Here is a 22,126-nt window from a genome sequence, read left to right as displayed (position 1 = left end):
CCTTTCTAGTAAATGTCTCCTATAACTTCTCCAAAATCTTTATGTTCTTCCCAAAATGTGGTGCCCAGAATTGCACTCAATCCTCCAATGGGGGGCCAAACTAGTGTTTTATGTAGGTTTAGCATAACACCCTGAGTTTTGTACTCTATGCCTTTATTTATTTATTTATTTATTTATATGCCTTTATTTATAAAGCCCATGATTCCATATGCTTGATCAACTGCTTTGTTAAACTGTCCTGTCACCATCAAAAATTTGTGCAAAATCCCCAGATTTCTCTCTTCTTGCACCCCTTTTGAAATAGCACATTTTGGCAGGAAGAATACACATTAAATGTTATTTCTACAGCCCTCCATGAGCTTTGTTCCTCTGACACTTTGGCCACTTGTGCAACCCTTCACCCCACCATTCGTGACTCTGCCCCTATATCCTCCTGTAAAGTTGCTTCCTAAAATTTGCCTCTTTGGCCAAGTTTTGGTTACCTGTCGTGATGCCTGGGTGTATGCCATCGTGTCAGATAACAATTCTGTGTAGGACCTTGGGATGCTTTACTACATTAAAGACACTATAGTAATGCAAATTATTACTGACTATGAGCTGTGAGAAAAGAAATTTGCAAAGAATTGTATAGATCTAAAACAATTAATTTTAGCAAAATTACCATAGGTGTGTGCTGGAACTAATGGGCTGTAACTTCCAAGCTCCAGGTCAGCATAAGTGGGGGTACCCCAAGGGTGCGGTGGGGGATCTCCCCCACCGTCGTCATCGTCTCCCCCCCCCCCACCCCCCAAACCCAACCCATCCCCACCCCCCCGGAGATCTCCGGTTAAGGATTGCCCTGCTATAATATAAAAACAAAAAACTGTGGTTGCTGGAAATCCGAAACAAAAACCTGGAAAAACTCAGCAGGTCTGGCAGCATTGGCAGAGAAGTGTTCAGTTGATGTTTCGAGTCCTCACAACCCTTCAACAGAACTGGTGGGTCATGAAGACTTGAAACGTCAACTGTACTCTTCTCCGCCGATGCTGCCAGACCTGCTGAGTTTTTCCAAGGATTGCCCTGCACTGGAAACCATCTGAAAATTGTGATTTAAATCACAAACATCAGATGGTTCCAACTGTCTTACCTCAATAGCTACCCAGAAAATGTTAGAAGAATTAAAAACCACTTCGAGCTTCTGGATAACTATTGTACATCCGGCTGCCATGAAAAAGGGCGTGCCCCCCTTGCGTCTGACTCTGCAAGCCTCGACAGATGGCCTCAGGAATGCGCAACCCTGCACAGTTCTCGCCCAGCTAAGTCGGAATTTCGGGTGAGAAAGGATCAAAAGAATTATAAGGTTAAAAAAGTAGGATTGGAGTGGCAACCTGATTCTTGATTGCCACTCTGCAGAAGTTCAGGCCTGTAGTGAATTAGAAATGGGGTCTTTGCACTACAGTATAGCTGCTCCTGATAATTCCTGGTTATTTTTATTTTCTGCATCAGTAGCAATTTGAATTATCCACAAATTTGAATTGAGCCATGTAAACAACATAGGAATTCAGTGCTTAAGTTCTTTATCTTCAGATAATTAGAAAGAAGTGGCTTTGAATTTCAAAGGGGCGGATTCTAATGGAGTTATCCAAAGCCTTTAAAAATGGGCCTTACTGCACTAGAATAAAATCAGCAACCCACTTCTAGAATACTGAAGATGAAAAACCTCTTAGTGCTTGAGTGAATATTTTTAAACTATTTTAAAGTTCTAGTTAGCAATTTATGAAGGATTTTCTGGAGCATTGGTGGCAACTCAAGATCTTGGTATTTGAGTCCTGACCCATGAACCTTGATTTTCAATTAATGCAGCTTTCAACTTCGACGTTTCCACTGAATGCAATGCATTGTAATCACTCACACAGCTCCAGTGTTTACAGTTTATAATTCCACAACTTGAAGTATGAAACACAGCAGGAGTGCTTAATTCAGCATTTATTGGGTATGAGTCTATCCTCACTGCTTGTGAATCCAGACTAAGAAGTTGGTTCAAAAATAGGAAAGATTGCAATTAGAAGGTGTCGTCTCAGACTGAGGAAGGTGTTGAGTGGAGTGCTAAGGCTCTATACTTGGATTCCTGTTGTTTCTGATCAACGTAAATAACCTAGACATCAAAACCAATTGTAAACTTGTCAGATTTGCATACAGCACTTAAATAGAGAACAATAGAGATTGAGATTCTAGCTCTTAAGGATTTATAAATGAGTTATGAAAACATGCAGACTAATGACAACTGAAATTTAATATTGACAGATTTAAAGTATTGCTCATTGTTCAAAAAATTGTGTGACAGAAGTATGATGATATAATGCTTGACCTTTTTAATCTGACAAGGTAGCTACAGCGTTGGGAAACATAGCTACAATGGGGCAAAAGAGTTTTGCTATTGCTTAAATATTGCTGCTTACATGAGGCATTGTGTTCAGTTCTTGTCACTATTCCACAAAAAAAATGATATATATCCTTTGGAGAGGATGGAGAAAAGAGCAGCAAGGCTGATCCCAGCATGAAGGGTAAGGATGAGCTTTGAGGAATGATTAGAAATGTGTAACTTTACAGCATGAAGAGAAAGGAAGGTTTGCATTCAGGTAGATAAAGTACTCAATGGTTATGGGTAAGATAAGCTTCGATTGTTATTTCAAAGTAATGTAGATCAGTCAGACCACAGAGAGAACTTAGCTGCATGAAAAGTAAGATTCAAACCAGCCTGAATAATTTAAAGTATACTAAGTGGCTGGAATAACCTGTCAACTAGGTTGTGAAGAAACATATTGAAATATTGGATGAATTCAACTGTAATTGAATGCCAGGCTGAGATTTTTTTTTCTCTGACATGTGGAAGTCCACTGCCATGTTTAATCACCAAACCAAGTTGCTGGAAAGTCAACAGAGTTTCCATTTGACTGATATGGAGCAGCCTTTTCCCCCATAGGAACCTAATGCCATCTACCTGGGTCCAGGAAACAGAGGCACAGATCAGCTGAAGCCAAGGTTTGAACATTATTAAACATGCATAAAAATATCACTGGAATGGCCATGAAGTGACCTTAATATGATTGAATTTCACATTCAGTTTGAGGGAGAGAGGATTGAATCCAAGACTAGTGTTTTAAATTTAAATAAGGGCACATATGGGGGCGTGAAGACAGATTTGGCTAAAGTGAACTGGGAAATTAGATTAAGGGATAGGTTAGTAGAGATCAAGTGGCAGACATTTAAGGAGATATTTCAGAATGCTCAGAAAAGATGCATTCCAGTGAGAGAGAGAGACTCTAAGGGAAGGACACACCATCTGTGACTAATTAAGAAGTTAAAGATAGTATCAAATTGAAAGAAAAATAAATAATTCCGCAAAGATGAGTGGTAGGTTGGAGGATTGGACAGAATATAAAGAATAACAAAGAATGACTAAAAGGTTAATAAGGAGGGAGAAATTAGAGTACAAGAGAAAGTTAGCTAGAAGTATAAAAGCAGATAGTAAGAGTTTCTACAGATATTTAAAAAGGAAAGAGTAAGTTGAGCATTGGTCCCCTAAGGATTGAATTCATAATGGAAGATAAGGAAATGGTGGATGAACTGAAGAGACGTTTTGCGTCTGTCTGTAGAGGATACAAATAACACCCCAGAAATAGTTGTGAATCAGGAGGTAAAAGAGAGGGGGGAACTTAAAACAGTTACAATCACCAGGGAAAGGGAACTGAGAAAATTGTTAGAACTAAAAGCTGCTGGTCCCCAGGTCCTGATGGACTTCCCCCCCAGGTTCTTAAAATAAGTGGCTGCTGAGATAGTAGATGCATTGGTTTTAATTTTCCAAAATTCGGGCAAGGTCTGATCGATTGAAAAAAAGCAAATGTGATTCCTCTGTTGAAGAAAGGAAAGAAACAGGAAACTACAGGCCAGTTAGCTTAACATCTGTCGTAGGGAAATCGCTGAAATCTATTATTAGGGGGGTTATTAAGGAGGCAGGGTACTTAGAAAATCCCAGTGCAATCAAGCAGAATTAACATGGTTTTGTGAAAGGGAAATCGTGTTTGACTAATTTATTGGACCCCTGAGGAAGTAACAAGCAATGTGGATAAAGGGGAACTTGTGGATGTGCTGTACTTAGATTCCCAGAAGGCATTTGACTAGGTGCCACATCAAATGTTACTATGCAAAATAAGAGCTTATGGTGTAGGGAGTAACATATTAGCATGGATAGAGGATTGGTTAGCTAACAGGAAGCAGAGAGTAGAGATAAATGGGTCTTTTTCAGGTTAGCAAGAAGTGACGAGTGGAGTGTCACGGGGATCAGTGCTGGGTCCTCAACTATTTACAATTTATATCAATGACTTGGATGAAGGGACCAAATATACGGTGGTTAAATTTGTTGATGACTCAAAGATAAATAGGAAAGTAAGTTTTGAAGAAGATATAAGGAGTCTGCAGGGGGACATAAGATAGGTTAAGCGAGTGGGCAAAAATGTGGCAGATGGAGAAAGATGTCGGAAAATGTGAACTTGTTCACTTTTTCAGGAAGAATAGAAAAGCAACATATTAGTTAAATGGAGAGAGATTGCAGAACTCTAGGGTACAGAGGGACCTGGGTGCCGTGGTACATCAGGAAAAGTTGGCATGTAGTTACAGCAGGTGATTAGGAAGGCAAATGGACTGTTGCCGTTTTTTGCAAGGGGAATGGAATGTAAAAGCAGGGATGTTTTGCTACAGTTGTACAAGACTTTGGTGAGACCTCTAGAGTACTGTGTACAGTTTTGTTCTTTTTTAAGCAAGGGTATAAATGTGTTCAAAGCAGTTCAGAGAAGTTCCCTCGACTGATACCTGGGATGGGGATGTTATCTGATGAGGAAAGGTTGCACAGGCTGGGCCTGTATCCATTGGAATTTAGAAGATTAAGAGGTGATCTTATTGAAACTTAGATGCTGAGGCAACTTCACAGGGTAGATGCTGAAAGAATGTTTCCCTTGGTAGGAGAGACTAGAACCAGGGGACACAGTTTAAAAATAAGGGATCTCCCATTTAAGATGAGGGTTGTGAATCTTTGGAACACTCTTCCCCAGAGAGTGGTGGAGGCAGGGTCAATGAATAGTTTTAAGTCTAACAAGGCAGTCACTAAGATTATCGGGGCTAGGTGGAATGTGGAGTTGAAGCCACAATCGGATCAGCTACGATCTTATTGAATGGCAGAGCAGGTTCAAGGGGCCGATTGACCTACTCCTGGTCCTAATTCATACGTATTTGTAAGCAGCCAAAGTTGCAGAATATGCAGAATACGCTGAACCAGGTAACCCCTTGACTACCCTACCCAAGATGACAACAGTTTAGAGTTATCCTGTACCTTTGGTGAGTCTAGTGTTCAGACCTTATTAATGGGTCCGGTTGACTGGTTGTGATCAAAAGTGCCCTGGAGTAACGGACTGAGGTATCAGACAGTTCGGTCTGGAACAGTTGGTTTCTAATCTTCTAACACTAACCATGACCTGTTGAAGGTGACCTTCAAACCCCCAGCTTGTCTCTCTTCTTTTCTCTTGTCCTACCCATCTCCAAGCTTAAATAAGAGGTATGCAATCCGCGGTCCCTGTGCCTAGAAAATTTAGGCAATTGGAAATGAACAATGATCAACTGTTCATTTCTTGACCTTAAATATCCTTATGTTGAACTAAGTGCTGAGCAAGGTTGCAGACAAGTTCAACATAAATATGAGCAGGTCATTAAGTTAGATCAAAGCTGATCTGTATCTCAGCTCTATTTACCTGCCTCAACTCCATGTGTCCCTTAATATTTTTACCTAAGAAAAATCTAATCTGTGTCAAATTCTGAAGTTATCAATTGATTCCCCCAACACACACACCCGCACACCCACCCACCCCGCAAACCCCCCCCCCCCCCGGCGGCCTTTTGGGTAAGAGCATTCTAAATTTTCACTACCCTTTGTGTGAAGAAGTGTTTCCTGACCTCACTGCTTTAGGGCCGAGCTCTGATTTTAAGGTTATGTCCAGTTGTTCTGGACTCGCTATCAGAGCAAATAGTTTTTCTCTAAGTTTCTCTCTATCTACCCTGTAAACTCCATTAATTATCTTGACTATCTCTTCTATGATCAAGGGAACAGAAGCCTAGTCTCTGAAGCCTTATGATTTTTGAAACATTTCATCCCGACTTTCATTTAGAAGCTGTACCTCAAACCCAGATCTGATACCTTTACATTTTATTATATTGATAATGGGGAAGCTTGAAGAAGAATTTAAGAATTTAGCGTATTGGGTGTGTTACTAAACATTGCGGTCGTAGTTCTGAAACAGTGGAGGAAATGAAGGGCTATGGAGGTGCCATAGGTGGATGAAGATCCCATGGAAGAAGAGCACAGGAGTTCTTCGGGTGTCTTGGCCAATATTTATCCCTCAACCAACCTCACTAAAACAGATGATCTGGTTATGACCACATTGCTGTTTGTGAGACCTTGCTGTGCACAAATTGGCTGTCACGGTTCCCACATTACAACAGTCACCGAGATTTTCCAGCCCTGTTGTGGCAGGCCCGTCGCGGGAGATTCGGCAGCCCAGCCCATTGACTTCCGGCAGGACTGAACGATCCCAGTGGTGGGTGGGGCTGGAAAATCCCACCCAGTGTCCATACTTCAAAAGTACTTGGCTCAAAAGCACTTTGGATGTGCTGAGATTGTGGAAAGCACTCTGTAACCACAGGTCTTTCTTTCCATAGAACTGACACCGAAGCAGAGATTGACCTTGCATGTCAAATTGCAAAACACTCTGGAGCTTACGATGCTGTGCCGTGCAATCACTGGACCATTGGAGGCAGAGGATCACTACAGTTGGCTGAGGCTATCAGGCAGGCTTCAGACGAGAAGAGTAGCTTCAGATACCTTTATGACCTAAAGGTGAGGCTTCTTTCCATTTTCCATTTTCTAATTAGCTAAGCATTGAAATGTTTCCATAAAAGATGCAGTAATACTAATTGCCAAAGTAGTTAAGTGACAGGCAGTGGGAAAATCACGTCCAAACTGTTGTCATTTGTATGAAATTAATTTGCTGTACAACTGTTAAGATGTGCAAGACTTTTGCCTTCCAGTCACCATTTGGGAGAGCATCATGGAGCCTCGTTTACACGTATAAAAGTTTATATCCATAATTCTCAACCAAGATGCAAGTGTCTTAAGTTAATAATACTAACTGGCCTGGCAGTACTGATCTAGAAATAAAAACAGAAAATGCTGGAAATAGAGTTAACATTTTGAGTCTGTATGACTTCTTCAGAGCTGAAGAGAGGTAGAAATGTGATAGATTTTATATTGTTTAAAAGGGGGTGGAGCAGGTGGAGCAAAATAGAAGGTCTGGGATAGGTGGAAGCTGAGGAAAGATTTGACAAAGATGCCATGGACACAAGACAAAGGTAGCATTAATGGTAGCGTTAAAGACTAAAGAAGGTGCTGATAGTCCCATAAAGGTAAGATAGCAGAATGGGTTAATAGCAGAACAAGGGTCAGCGCTGTGTGAAAGCAAAACATAAGAGCAAGTGACAGATGGCCCTGTGTGAGGGGTGGTGGGTTGGGGGGGGAAAAATTGGATTAAAAGAAGGTGTCAAGATGGAGGAGAGAGTTCATGATATGAAGTTGTTGAACTCAATGCTGAGTCCAGTAGGCTATAAAGTACCTAATCAGAAGATGAGGTGCTGTTCCTCCAGTTTGCATGGACTTCACTGGAACATTGCAGCAGGCCAAGGACGGACATGTGGGGATGAGAGCAAGATGGCGAGTTGCAATGGCAAGCGACAAGAAGGTCTAGGTCATGCTTGTGGACTGAGCGAAGGTGTTCCACAAAGTGGTCACGCTACCATTGGCACTCCCTTTGTCTTGTGTCCAGTCTGTTTAGTTTCCCCAATGTAGAGGAGAGCCCATTGGGAGTAATGAATACAATAGACCAAATTGAAGGAGGTGCAAGTGAAGCACTGCTTCACCTGAAAGGAGTGTTTGAGGCCTTGGACCTTTAGGGGGGAGGGGTTAAAGGAGTAGGTGTTTGACATTTGCAGTTGCATGGGAAGCTGCCATGGGATGAGGTTAAGGAGTTGGGGTGATAGAGGAGTAGACCAGGGTGTCACAGTGGGAACGGCCCCTACCGAATGCTGACAGGGGCAGTGAGGGGGAGATGTGTTTGGTGGTGGCATCATGCTGGAGTAGACGGAAGGATGATCCTTTGAATGTGGAGGCTGGTGGGGTCAAAAGCGAGCACAAGGGAGACTCTATCAAGGTTCTGGGAGGGAAGGGAAGGGATGAGGGCAGAGGTATGGGAATTTGGTCAGACATGGTTGAGTGCCCTGACAACCAGAGTACAGGGGGAGCCCTCGGTTTAGGAAAAAGGAAGACATGTCAGAGGTGTCATTTTAGCATCATCAGAACAGATGCAACAGAAGTGGAGGAACTGGGAGAATTGGGTAGAGTCCTTACTGGAAGCAGGGGTAGTCGAGGTAACTGTGGGAGTCGATGGGCTTGTAATATTGGTAGACAGTCTTTCACCAGAAATGGAGACAGAAAGGTCAAGGAAGGGAAGGGAAATGTTGGAACTAGACCATGTGAAGGTAAGAGAGAAGTGGAAATTGAAAGCAAAGCCAATAGATTTTTCCAGGTCCAGATGAGAGCATGAAGCGGCACCGATAAAGTTATCGATGTACCGGAAAAACAGTTGTGGGAGGAAGAACTGAGTAGAACTGGAACAAGGAATGTTCCACATATCCCACAAAAAAACAGACATAACTGGAGCCCATGCAAGTACCCATAGCCTCGCCTTTTATTTGGAGGAGGTGAGACAAGTTAAAGGAGAAATTGTTCAGTGAGAGAACAAATTCAGCCAGGGGGAGGAAGGTGTTGGTGGATGGGGATTGCTTGGGCCTCTGTTCAAGGAAGAAGTGGAGAGTCTCAAACTGCTCTGGTGGGGAATGGAGATGTAGAGGGACTGGACATGCATAGTGAAGAGGAGGCGGTTAGGGCCAGGAAACTGGAAGTGGTTGATATGACATAGGGCATCAGAGGAATCGCGAATGTAGGTTGTCAAGACTGGGCAAAGGGCAAGACAATGGAGTCAAGGTGGGAAGAAATGAGTTCCATGGGGCAGGAACAGGCTAATACAGTGAGTCTACCAGGTCAGTCCTGTTTGTGGATTTTTGGAAAGAGGTAGAAACAGGCTTGGGAGATTGAGGTTGGAATCTGTGGAGGAAAGATCTTAAAAAGGATATGAAGTCAGGACTGTCACTCTGGGAAGACTAAACGCAGACTGGGCGACCACTTTGCTGAACACCTTTGCTCGGTCCGGAAGCATGACTCAGATCTTCCTGTCGCTTGTCATTTCAACACACCATCTTGCTCTCATGCCCACATGTCCATCCTTGGCCTGCTGTGATGCTCCAGTGAAGCCCAATGTAAACTGGAGGATCAACACCTCATCTTCCGATTAGGTACTTTACAGCCTTCTGGACTTAACATTGAGTTTAACAACTTCAAACCATGAACTCCCTCCTCCATCTTGACCCCTTCTTTAATCCAATTTTTTTTCCCCAACTGCCCCCACCCCACCCGAACAGGGCCATCTGTCACTTGCTCTTATGTTGTGCTGGCCCTTGTTCTGTTATTAACACATTCTGCTATCTTACCTTTATGCCACTATCAGCACCTTTTTCGTCTTAAACACTAACATTAACACTCCCTTTGTCTTGTGTCCATGACATCTTCGTCAAATCTGTCCTGAGCTCCCATCTATTCCTGACTTTCTATTTTGTTCGACCTACTCCACCCCCTTTTAAACAATATAAAACCCAACAATATAAAATTCTACCTCCCTTCAGCTGTGAAAAAGAGTCATACGAACTCAACATCAAGTCTCCCTCCACAGATGCTGCCAGATCTACTGAGTTTTTCTAGCATTTTCTGTATTTATTTTAGATTTCCAGCATCTGCAGTATTTTGCTTTTAGTTTAGTACTGATCTAGAGTTGATTCAGCAAGACCCAACAGTGCTAAGTGCAATTCTCTCTGAACCCCCATGGGTCATAAAAGTCATAAATAGGGATTGAAACCCCAGTGAGATATTTAATCACACATAGGACTAAGTTTTCTGGCCTTCAAGGGATGAATTCCAGGGCTGATAGGTTACATGTGGTCACAGCTTTTGGATAGAAGAAGAAAGACTTACATTTCTATAGTGCCTTTCACAAGCTCTGGGCGTCCCAAAGCATTTTATAGCCAGTTATTTTGAAGTGTAGTCACTATTGTAATGTAGGAAGTGCAGCAGCCAATTTGTACACAGCAAGCTTCAATGTGATAATGGTCAGATAAGATATTTCAATGACGTTCAGTGGAGTATAAATATTAACTAGGACACCGGGGATAATACCCCTGCTCTTCTTTGAATTAGGCATAAAAGATCCCATGGCAATATCCGAGGGGCAGACAAGTTCTCGGCTCAACGTCGCATACAAAAGGCAACACTTCTGACAGTCCAGCACTCTTGCGGCACTGCATTGGTGTCAGCCTAGATTATGGGCTTATGTCTCTCAAGTGAGACTTCAATAGACAGCTTCCTGACTTGGAGATGAGAGTAAGAAATGTTGAAGTTCAGGAGGAGGACAGTAGGATAACAAATGATTCTATTTCACTCAAAACACACCAAGAGCCTGCCTAACAGCATCTAAGGAATTTTGGACAGCGTCTGTAATTTTGTGTGCTGTGTCAATAGATAGCTTTTGACCCCTTGAAGCTCTGAACCCCAAATTTTAGCCAGTATAGCGTGGTTAGGTTTACTGATTATTATATGAAAGAATCTTTATTGGTAATGTGATTGCATTGGATGGAGGCTGCTGCAGTGCAAGTCTAGAATCAGACAAGCTCGTTCGCCTATGTTATCGACTTAATGTGTATAAGTTCCAGATGGATCCAGGCTGTGTGGTGGCTTGAACTAAATGGAAAATAAAACCTTGGTTTACATTAGCTGTCAGATAATGATATTTTGTCCAGTTTCAACTCTTTATATAAAAGTAAACACTACACTCATTCCTGTGACTCTGGTCTCTTGTGCATCTTCCTTTCCCTCTCTGTTTGCCTCTGCATTTTCTGTCATGCCTAAGCCCAACAGTGTGAAATTCCCTCTAAGTCCCTCTAATCCTCTCTCCCTTTAAGACCTTCCTTAAAACCCACTTCTATAACTAAGCATTTGGTCACCCTTCCTAATATCTCCCCCTTGACTGTTTGTGAAGCACCTTGAGAAATGTTGTTTAAATGTGAGTTGGTACCTTATAGTAAGTGGCAGAAAATAGGAATTTCCTGAAGGAAAATAGCAATGAATAGATTTTTTTTTATCCTTGAAATCCCAGCATCATTGATCATATACCTTTGAAATTCACAGATACGTCTGTGAATGCCGCAACAATGCTGATATCTCATCTCAATCTTGAGCTATGAGAGAGCTGAACTGCATAAAAATGTCTTGTTTCTGTACCACACTTTTTAATTCAGTCATGGTTCTAAGTGTCATTGTTTTCAAATACAATGGGTTTTTGGTTGCCAGAGAGTATCTGTGCAGCTGTCCAGAGAACTTATTGTATATACATCAGCTTTTTAATTGGTGCAGAGGTACAACTTCTATTCAAAATAGAACTGGGTGATTAGTTTTAATATATTGGAAAACTGAAAATAAGATGTGTTGTGATTTTTATGTGGGCAGTGTTTTATTGTCAGAGTGAACAAATAATCATTGTTTTTGCTCTGTAAGAAGAACGTGGCAATTCAAAACCTTAAACTATTTTAATGTGCAAAAGAAACAAAATTTACTGACCTGTCCTGTTCTGGAGCTTCTATTTAGTCTGTGCATGTAATACCTCACTAGTTCAATAAATCTATGCAGCCAACAATTGCAGTCATACGGATTAGTTCCAGTCTCTGGCCAGGAGTTCCTGGTTTAAAGTTGCAGTTTTCTTTTAAATGTTTTGCGATTAGTAAACAAAAACCGAGGGTAGGTCTATACATAGCATAGGCTGAAAGCTGGACCATAGCAAGTAATCTTCCATCTAAGACAAAGCACTGCAGTGGTGGGAAATCTGAAAGCACAAGCAGGAAGAAGCTGGCAAAGCAGTGTCTGTCCTGAGGAAGGGTCTCAACCTTTGAAATGTCAGCTGACTGGCTTCTGTTTTCTCCGCTAATGCAGCTTGACCAGCTGATTATTTCTAGGGTTTTTTTTCAGTTTTTGTTTTCCAGGGAAGTAGGAAGGGTTTGTGGGGGAACCTGGTGATGAACTTGGCAAGATCAGGGATGTGGAGGTCCAGCTGACCTTAACAACAAGGCTTCATTTTGATTAAACTTCCTGGACTCATGCCCAACACCAGGCTAGACGCACTACAACACAGTCAGGCAGGAGCAGGAATTTGGTGGCAGGTAGCTGCAGCCAGGAATCCCAGGCATGAACCTAGAGTCAGCAAGAGGAGGAAAACCTTTGTAGCGAGGTTGGGATTTCCTGCCTCACGTTACAAGGTGAGCGTCCTGTGGAGTGCTGCTGAGGGGCCTGGGAGGCACACTCCTGCTCGTCCTAGCCTACAAGGAGTTTGAGGAGAAGGTAATTTTTAAAACTTAGCCAGTCAGTTCCTGCCACCCTGTTTTTGCAGAGTTCACCCAACCCCCACCTTGATCCTGCGTTGTTGCACCAGTGACGCCTCAGGTCACGACATCTACATGTTTAAGTCATCCTTGCTCGCTTTTACCTGGAGCCACTAGTAACACAAACAGCAATGAGATTAACAACCAGGTAACATGTTTTAGTAGTGTTGGTTTAGGGATTGAACAAGTCATTGGGGAACTGCCCTTCTTCAGAATAGTGCCATGGGATCTTTTCGGTCCAGCTGAGAGGGCACATGGGGCCTTGGTCTAACATTTCATTTCAACGATGGCACCTCCAACAGTGCAGCACTCCCTTAGTTACTACATTGGAATATCAGTCTGGATTAAGTGATCAAGTGAGGCTTGAACCCACATCTTTCTGACTGATGGAAGAGTTCTTCTAACTGAGCCAAAGGTAGTGGGTTGATTTATGACAATTTTGTCCCTGTTACAAACATGCACGCACAGTGTCTACAATGACGCAGGGCTGCTACATTAGCAATATCTGTTGTGGATGCGGACCACAGCCAAGAAAGTAAAGGTACAAGGTCTTTAAATAAACTGAAAGCACTGTAGTGTCATCCTGGGAAAAAAAATTGTTGCCTATTTCATGCAGCTCCAAATCCTCACTGCCTGAAAAATGAGGCACTCAGACAAACTGGGACACATCCTATCAACACTCCAGCACTTTGACAGGATCCAGACAGACAGTGCATGGCAAGGTCATACTGAACTTGTCTCTGCTAATTGGATAGAGCGGGGGTGGTGGGAAGGGCAAAAATGGTCCGAAATGCTTTGGCATCAAATCAGAATGTAGCAGCTTGGGGAGGAGACTAAAACAAACCAATGGAAAAGCTGATTGTTATTTTTTAGTGTGTTGTGATCAGAATGTTTCTTAAAATCAAAATAACCTGTAAATTATCCAAGCAAAGTATTTTCATGTATTTATTTAACCCTTCTTCCAAGAAATAGACAGTCACTCCCAAAGGCAGAAGCTGGAGCTTCAGTTAGAAAATACAGCCCCAGCAACTGAGTAAAAAAAAGACTTGCATTTTTCTAATGCCTTCAACAATGTCACAAGCACTTTACAGCCAGTGATGTATTTTGAAGCTTAGCCTTTGTTGTAGGAAATTCGGCAGCCAATTTGAGCAGAGCAAGCTACTGCAAACACCGGTAAGGTAATGACCTGTCACAGTTCATCTGCTGATGAAACCCTCACCCATGCCTTCGTTAACCTCTAGACTCAACTATTCCAACATACTCCTAGCTGGTCTTCCACATGCTACCCGCCATAAACTTGAGGTCATCCAAAACTCTACTGCTTGTGTCTTAACCTGCACCAAATCCCATTCCCCTATCATTCCTGTGCATGCTGACCTACATTGGCTCCTGGTCAAGCAACTTCTTGATTTTAACCTTCTCATCCTTGTTTTCAAATCCCTTGATGGCCTCACTCATCCCTACCTTTGTATTCTTCGCCAATCCCACAGCCCTCCAAGATAGCTGCACTTCACTAATTCTGGCTTCTTATGCACCTCCAATTTTAATTGCTCTACCATTGTTTGTTGTGCTTCAGTTGCCAAAGCCCCAAGCTCTGGGATACCCTCCCTGTACCTCTCCACCTCCTTGCTGCATTTTCCACCTTTAAAACATTCCCTGAAACCAACCTCTTTGACCAAGCTTTTTGCCATTGTGAAGCACCTAGGGGCGTTTAATTACATTAAAGGTGCTATCTAAAGCTACATTGTTGTTGACTGAGGGATAAATAATGCCCTAGTTCTTCACAATATGGATCTTTTACAGCTACCTGAGAAGGCTGACAAGGCATCAGTTTATTGTCTTGCCTGAAAGATGGCGCCTCTGGCACTCCTTCAGTACTGCACCGGAGTGTCAGCCTGCATTTTGTGCAGTCTCTGGAGTGGGACTTGACTCGGAGGTGAGCATTCTACCAACTGAGCCATGGGTGACATTGTGAAGAGTCGGAAGGCTGATGCCCAGAGTTAGGAGTCTGTGTTTTGAGGAATGACTGGAGAGACTTGGAAAGGAGGCTTCCAAGAGCTGATCTTATTTTGGAACTATTGAGGAAATGGAAAAGAGATATTCAGATTATTATTTCAAAGTAAATGAGGTAGTAGGACAGGGGACTGATAGGATTTTGTTTTGTAGTGTGAGCAATGCATGGAATTTTGTCACCTAGGCAAAACCCTAGAATAATTTAAGAACAATTAAATGCTTTGGGCGGAGCACTAGTAGGGGGCTTGCAGGATGAGCTAGAATAGGCTGAATGACTTTTGCGTAGTTATTGTGATTTGGCAACAGCATTGTTTTAAAGGCCAAAGGTTAAAGGAGGAATAAAATCCTGTTGGAAATAAGGTTTCCAATTCTAAATTTGTTGGAAGAAGAAAATGCATGAAAAACGGTTTATTTGGAGTTCAGAGGAAATGAGAGGTCCCCAGCCCTGAGGCAAGACTGACAGCTTGGTAAATGGGCTGATCAATGACCAAAGCAGGTACTTGTTGAGTTATTCAAGTTTTGTTGAAAATTCTAATGATCAAAGCCAGGAAACTCAAATATGTGGACAAGGATTTTTGCAAAGAGGATGAAAACCCAACTGATGGAGCAAGATTCAATGCCAAGGATTTGAGATGAAAGGGGTTGTGCCCTAACCCAGCATATAACTCCGTCTTGACTCAATGGGTGGCAATCACCTCTGAGTTGGAAGGCTGTAGGTTCAAGTACCACTCCAGAGACTTGAGCGCATAATCTGGGCTGTCACTCCCAATACAGTACCAAAAGAGTGCTGCACAGTTGGAGATGCTGTCCTTATGATGAGACATTAAAACAAAGACCTGTCTGCTCTCGCGGATTGCAGTATATGAAGAAAAGCAGAGGTGTTCTTTTTGGCATCAAGATCAATATATATCCCTGAACCAACCGCATTAAAGGAAACATCTGGTCGTTATCTCTCTGTTTGTGGTACCTTGCTATGCACAAATCACGCAATGATTACACTTCAAAAATGTGGCACTGGCTGTACAATACTTTGGAGCACGTTAATATTGCAAAGATGCTGTAAAAATGCAAGTTCTTTTTCAGAACATGACGGGGGAATCTGGCACTCTGGGTCTTTTTTTTTTCTCTCTCTGCATTGATTCCCGTATTTGAATGTTTCCCTTGCAAGTCGGTGACCAGAATGGGACCCAGTGCTACTCGTGCAGTCTGACCAGAGCCCTGTCTAGTGTGATCTGACTCACATTCAACTGCTTTTTTTTGTCTATGGCCTTTCAACATCCTACTGGGCTTTGATAAATGGGACTTCCTAGTTTATCAAGTTTCCTCTCCAGGTTTCTGCTGACCTCAGCCTTGAACCCTAAGCTTCAATATCTCAATCTGCAAAAAGAACAGTTGCCCCCTCCTCCCAAGAAAATGATAAAGTGGTTTAAAATTAAAAGTCCAAACTCAGGAGAAGGTTTATTGCTTTCTCTTATATATGTCACACTTTTAATCATACACCAGGGATAGCTCCTTTCTGCAAAATAGTGCCATGGAATCTTTTACCACCATCCAAGAAGGCAGATAAAGCCTTGGTTTATCCAAAAAGCAGCACTGCCAACAATACAGTACTCCCTCAGTACTGAATTGCAAGGTCAGTCTTGAGCACAAAAAAAAAATCAGGTTCTGGTCTTGAACCCACAACCTTCCAATTTGAGGTGAGATTGCAATCAACCAAGACAGCAGCTGATACTCTAATTTTAATAGAGGTGTTCAAAATTGAGCATTGCTTTAAGAATAAATGAGGAGAAACTAATTCTACTGGCAATAAAGCTGTGACTAGAAGAGCAGATTTAAAATAATTGGCATATTGGGTGATGATTTATTTTTATGCAGTGATTTTATTTTTTTTAATGATTTGGAATCAACTGACTGAAAGCAGATTCAATAATAACTTTCAAAAGCGAATTGGACAGATATTGAATACGTTCTTACATCCTACATAGCGTGTCCATGGGGGGAAAAGCATGGCAGTGGGACTAATTGGTAGCTCTTTTGTGGGGCTGACATTGGCATGATGGGTAATATGTCATCTTGTATGCTGTATGATTCTATGAAAGCATTGTTGAACTTTAAATTGAGCAAATATTTATTTTTGTGGGATATTAAAGGGTATGAGGAATGAGCAGTACAGTGAATTAAACCAAGTGAATCGGAGACTGGGATTAGATTGGATGGACTGGATTTTACAGCAGGCTTTCGAACCCTGACATTAAGACTAGATGACGGACATGAGCCCACACTTGCCAGCTGTATGACCAGCTCAGCAATTTAAACAGAGACAGTGTCCTAATCACCCCACTACGGTTCGTTGTTCAATTAAGGACGCAGGCCCCGGATGCTGCCAGTCCAATCATCAGGACTGTCAGCTCTAGAGCCTCAGCAGAGGTGGGCATTGCTGAAACAGCTCGGGGATCAAGAGGGCGCCTAAGCATGGAGGCACCCTCAGAGAAGTAAGTATGAAATTAAAAATCAGAGGCACCAAGCAAGGCGGTCTGCTCCGGCTGACCCATTGTGGCTGTGGTGGAGGGGCTGACCTTCCATGCCCACAGTGTGGCCTCTTTGGGGCATGGAGCCTCAATGACAGCAACAGGAAGGTCACTTCCAGTATGCTGGCAGTCCCTCCACACAGTGAAGTGCCATTCTGCCACTGGTAAATGGCCCCTAACTGGGGCAGTAATTATTTAAATTAGCTGCCTGCATCCATTTATTGGGCAGCTGATATGCATCCAGTCCTGCCGCGAGGACACTGTCCTGGCAGTGAGTAATGCGGAGAGCCATATCTCCCAACCTGCCACTCCAAGGATGGGAATGCTAAAGAATATGGGAAATGGGATTAGGATGTGCTGCTCATAGGATAGTAGGCTTGATGGGCAGAATGTCCTTTTTCTGTGCTAGAGCCTTGTGATTCTGATGTGCAAGAATGATGAGCATGTCAATCATGTTAACATGGAAAATTGGAGGACCCAGATTAGGATCTGTGGTTTAGTCCTGACTCTGTAGCATTAGCAGTAATATTGTTGAATGCAACCTGTGTTTTTAATAGTTAATGCAGTTACAATCTACCAGTCATGATGCAGTCATTTTTCACACAAAAAATTGAATTATCCAAAAATTCACATTAAGTAATCCAATTAAAGTAGCAAATGTTTTTTTTCAAAAAAAAGAACAAAATAATATGATTATCCAGGGAACAGAGCTAAACCATATTATAAAAGATATCCACTGATTAACATTGATCCAGTTTTTTCCTTAGACCTATCCTTTTCCTTTTTAAAGATTTAAATATGTTCTCTTTCATTATATGCACTATGGAAAACCCAGCAACTGTTAACTCCTACCGATTCAAGAAGCTTTATTGATCAGTGGTTACGATAGATAAAGTGAGGTGCCCACTTTGACCTGATCAAAATAATAATGGCGACTCCATCCTGTGACCAACTGAACAACCAACTATGTGGCTCAGTGGTAGCACTCTTACCTGAGTCAGAAGGTTGTGGGTTCAAGTTTCACTCCAGAGACCCAAGCATATAACCTAGGCTAACACTCCATTGCAGTACTGAGGAAATGCTGCAATGGCAAAGATGCAGTCTCTTGGATTAGACATTAAACCAAGGCCTCAACTCCCCCCCCCCTCAGCTGTAAAAGATCCCACGTTACTACTTGGTGGTAGGGCAGGGGAGTTCTCCCAAGTATCCTTGTCCGTATACTTCAACCAAAATCATCAAAACATTATCTGGTCGTTATTTTATTTCTGGGAGTTTGCTGTGTGAAAATTGGCTGTTCTGTTTCTTGCATTACAAGTGTGACTATACTTTAAAAGTACTTAATTGGCTGTAAAACACTTTGAGATGCCTGTAAACCATTTTGAGATCCTGAGATCACGAAAGACACTATAGAAATGCAAGTCTCTCATTCTAATATACAAAAAAATAAAGTGAACTGACTCTGACACTACTAATGAGAGCCGGCTGAGCGCTGAAAATTTCAGTTCACTGCTGGGTGTTATGGTAAATTAAGACAAGCGGCCACCTGCAAACTGTGCGACAAGAATTTGAGAGTCTGAATTGGAGCTGCACGGATAGAGAATCTGTCAGGAAAAAGCTATAATTAATTTCAAGAGGCATCTTCTCGATCTGTCACCGGGTTAATGTTAGCAGCAAGGGAATTATTCAAGTTATGTCAGTAGGGAAGTGTGAAAAGTAACATTGGACACTAGCTCTGCATTGTAAGGATTCATTGGCTGAAGGCCAACCAGCAGCCAGGTTAGAGAGCACCCAGTCTGACGATGCAATACTTTGTTCTCTTGGGAAGCATCCAATGTGGGATAAATGAAGTTTTAAAGTTGGTCCAACTGTAGTCCCTCTTGTTTGCCCCTTCCCCATCAGCTGCCTCCTTCACCCCCAAGCAGGTGAGCCTGCGTGGGCCCATGGTAGCACTCTATCCCCTTAAGTGAGAAGCCATGGTTTCAAGTCCCACTCCAGAGATTTCAGCACATGGTTAGACAATCCATTGCAGCACTGAGGGAGTGCTGCACTGTCAGAGGACCCATCTTTCAGATGGACATTAAACCAAGGCTGTATCTTGGATGGATGTGAAAGCTCCCACAGTACTATTTTGAAGAGATGGAGAAAGAGGTGTACCCCTCTAAATGTAATAAGAGCTATTTGATTGCATGGATAGTAAACACCAACACGACTGATAGTTGGGTTGAGTGGCCTTTTTTATGCTGTAACTTCTACATATAAATTAGAAAGAAGGAAAATAGTTACCGAAGAAGTGATCTCAATGGCAAATAAAACTGATGCTTGCATTGTAGATAAAAGACAAAAGAATTGCCATAAGGATAAATAACTTCACCATTTTGAATACTAAAATCCTTCCCAAACTGGAGCAGTGACAGACACTGTCAACTGTTCAGAATTGGACAATTATTTATTATCCTGTCAACATACTCTGACCAATGTTCCATCAAAGATGCATGGCCAAGCAGCAACCTGAAAGTTCCCATGCAGGCCACACACTAGTTGGCCCCTCAAGTTTAAACTTTAAAAATAAAATTTAAAGAGCTCACGCACTTAAATGAATTAGCCATGCACTAAAAAAAAATTAAGAGAGTACGTTGACTCTAACCTTAGTTAAATTCATTTGGATACATCTTACCTTATATATGGAGAACAACACATAACAATTTTCTCTACAAAATCAGCTGTACTGAAGTGAATGGTGACTTGTGTACCTAACCACTTACTCTTGCAAACTAAAAGCAGAAAATGCTACAGCTACCCACTTCAGCTTTTAAAGAATAAAATTGGCGTTAGCCTGGCATTTGCACTTTATCATTTTCATTTTCCCTCTAGGCCCAATGTGTGCATATATTAACAAAGTGTTTTATTCCCAATTTTCCCACATTTACAGTTCAAATCATACTTGATCGAGCTTTAAACAACAACTTGAATTTATGTAGCTTCATAGGAGTGTAAATCAGATAAAATTGACACTGAGCCAAAGGAGATATTAGGCCAGATGATCAAAAGCTTGTCCAACAATGTAGGTTTTAAGCAGGGTGTTAAATGAGGCAAGTGTGGCAGAGAGATTTTGGGAGGGAATTACAGAGCTTAGCATCCTCGATAGCTGATGGCATGGCTGGCACTGGTGGAATAAAGGGAGTAGGTGATGCACAACAGACAGTGCAGTGCATTGGTTCTGGTGATGCATCAAAGTTAATGGACGTGTGAAATTTAGTAGACACTTTAATTGAAATGTGAAGACTTTCAGCCACTTCATAACCAGGTTGAATGCTGTGATTCTGCATAACCTGTTATGCTGAGATCAGACATTGGCCTTGTCGCAGGATTATAAGTGATTGAACTCAGTTCAGCATACACCGTGCTAATACAAGCCTGTTCTTTCCCACAGCAAATCTGTGTGATGGGACTAGGCGCATTGTTCTCACTCCGTATCCTCCTCTCCCTTCATCCTGGCTTCCCATACAACAAATGTAATCCGGACTTTACTTTTCGCCCAGCCTTTGAGATTTTCTTGTATACTATAATACTGAGGAACCTTAATATGAGTTGGTAACACAGCCTCTCAGCTGGAAGGTCGTGGGTTCAAGTCCTACACCAGGACTTGAGCATCTTATCTAGGCTGACTCTGCAGTGCAACACTGAAGGAGGTCTGCACTATCAGAGGTGCTGCCTTTCAGAAGGCCCATTCGGCCCTCTCAGGCCTTAAATATCCCATGGCACTATTCGAAAAAATGCAGAGAAGTTCTCCCTGGAATCCTTGTCAATATTTGTCCATAAACCGAGTTACCTGAAACAATTATCTGGTCGTTACCACATTGCTGTTTGTGGAAGCTTGCTATGTGCAAATTGGCTGCTGTGTTTTCTACATTACAACAGTAACGGCACTTCGTAAGTATTTGTTGGCTGTAAAGTGCTTTGGAATGTCCTGAAGTTGTGAAATGCACTACTGATCCAAGTCTTTCTTTTTAGTTTAATGATGGGTGAAGAAAGTTACATTTTAATTAATTTACCCTGAGACCAGGAGAGAAACAAATGGAAGTGTGTATAGATCTGTCCATGATAAAAGCTTTTTCGGTGTCAAATATAGATGTATTAAATGGATGAAATGGTAAATGGTGAAATATTTATCCTTGTTATGTGTTATGGCAAACAAAGAACAGTGTTCAATTCAGTGCCATTTAAATTTGATTCAGTAAAAAGTGCCTGAAAGTTTTGCTGCCTTTCAGGTTTGAGATGTGCTATGGTGTAATGACATGCAGTGGCCGGTGGTGGTGACACTGTCGGTCACCTCTGTTGTCAGTGCAGGAGCTGTAGCCGGAGTCCGCTGCTCCTGGATCATTTAGCCTTGTTGCTAAGTACACCAGATCAAGTTTTATTGCAGTTTGTCCAAGTACCCTTTTCTCACAAAATTAGTGAGATCCTTGGTAGTTGAATGTGATGCCTCTCCAAAATCTCGTGCTCACGCAGACACTCTTTTACACTTGTATATGCTCTTGCACACTTACAGACGCTCACTCGTATACATATGCTCACGTGCTTATACACTCACCCCCAAGACCATACAGGCTCACTCATGTATCTTTTTCTCTCCCCCCCCACCAATACCTTTGATCTTCTTCCAAAACTGTGGTTCCCTTAATTGGACATAATACTGCAGCTGAGGGCTAACCCAGTGATTTACAAAAGTTTCACAAAAGTTTCCTGGTTTTTGTATTTTGTTATAAACCTGTATTTTTTTTAATAGCCTTCTCGACTTGCCACCTTCAGAGATATTTTATATATACCCCAATTCCCTCTGTTCCTGCATCCCCTTTAAAATTGTATCATTTAGCTTATGTTGCCACTTCTCATTCTTTCTTCCAAAATGT

At 42.1% G+C, this 22,126-nt stretch overlaps 1 protein-coding gene across 4 annotated transcripts in view; it reads left to right on the top strand.

The window, feature by feature from the left end:
• The window catches only part of mthfd1l (methylenetetrahydrofolate dehydrogenase (NADP+ dependent) 1 like), a 230,782-nt gene that overhangs the window by 154,346 nt on the left and 54,310 nt on the right, over window positions 1-22,126 (top strand). For 3 of the 4 annotated variants that reach the window (XM_041182708.1, XM_041182707.1, XM_041182705.1), the window contains exon 24: window positions 6,745-6,922. In XM_041182708.1, the coding sequence (XP_041038642.1) occupies window positions 6,745-6,922 (178 nt within the window). Of the gene's footprint in view, window positions 1-2,962; window positions 3,022-6,744; window positions 6,923-22,126 lie in introns of all 4 variants that reach the window. The other variant, XM_041182706.1, reaches the window with a different exon arrangement.

This window comes from Carcharodon carcharias, chromosome 2 (genome assembly GCF_017639515.1).
Source record: "Carcharodon carcharias isolate sCarCar2 chromosome 2, sCarCar2.pri, whole genome shotgun sequence".
Taxonomy (NCBI): domain Eukaryota; kingdom Metazoa; phylum Chordata; class Chondrichthyes; order Lamniformes; family Lamnidae; genus Carcharodon; species Carcharodon carcharias.
This window is presented reverse-complemented; position numbering and strand designations above follow the sequence as displayed.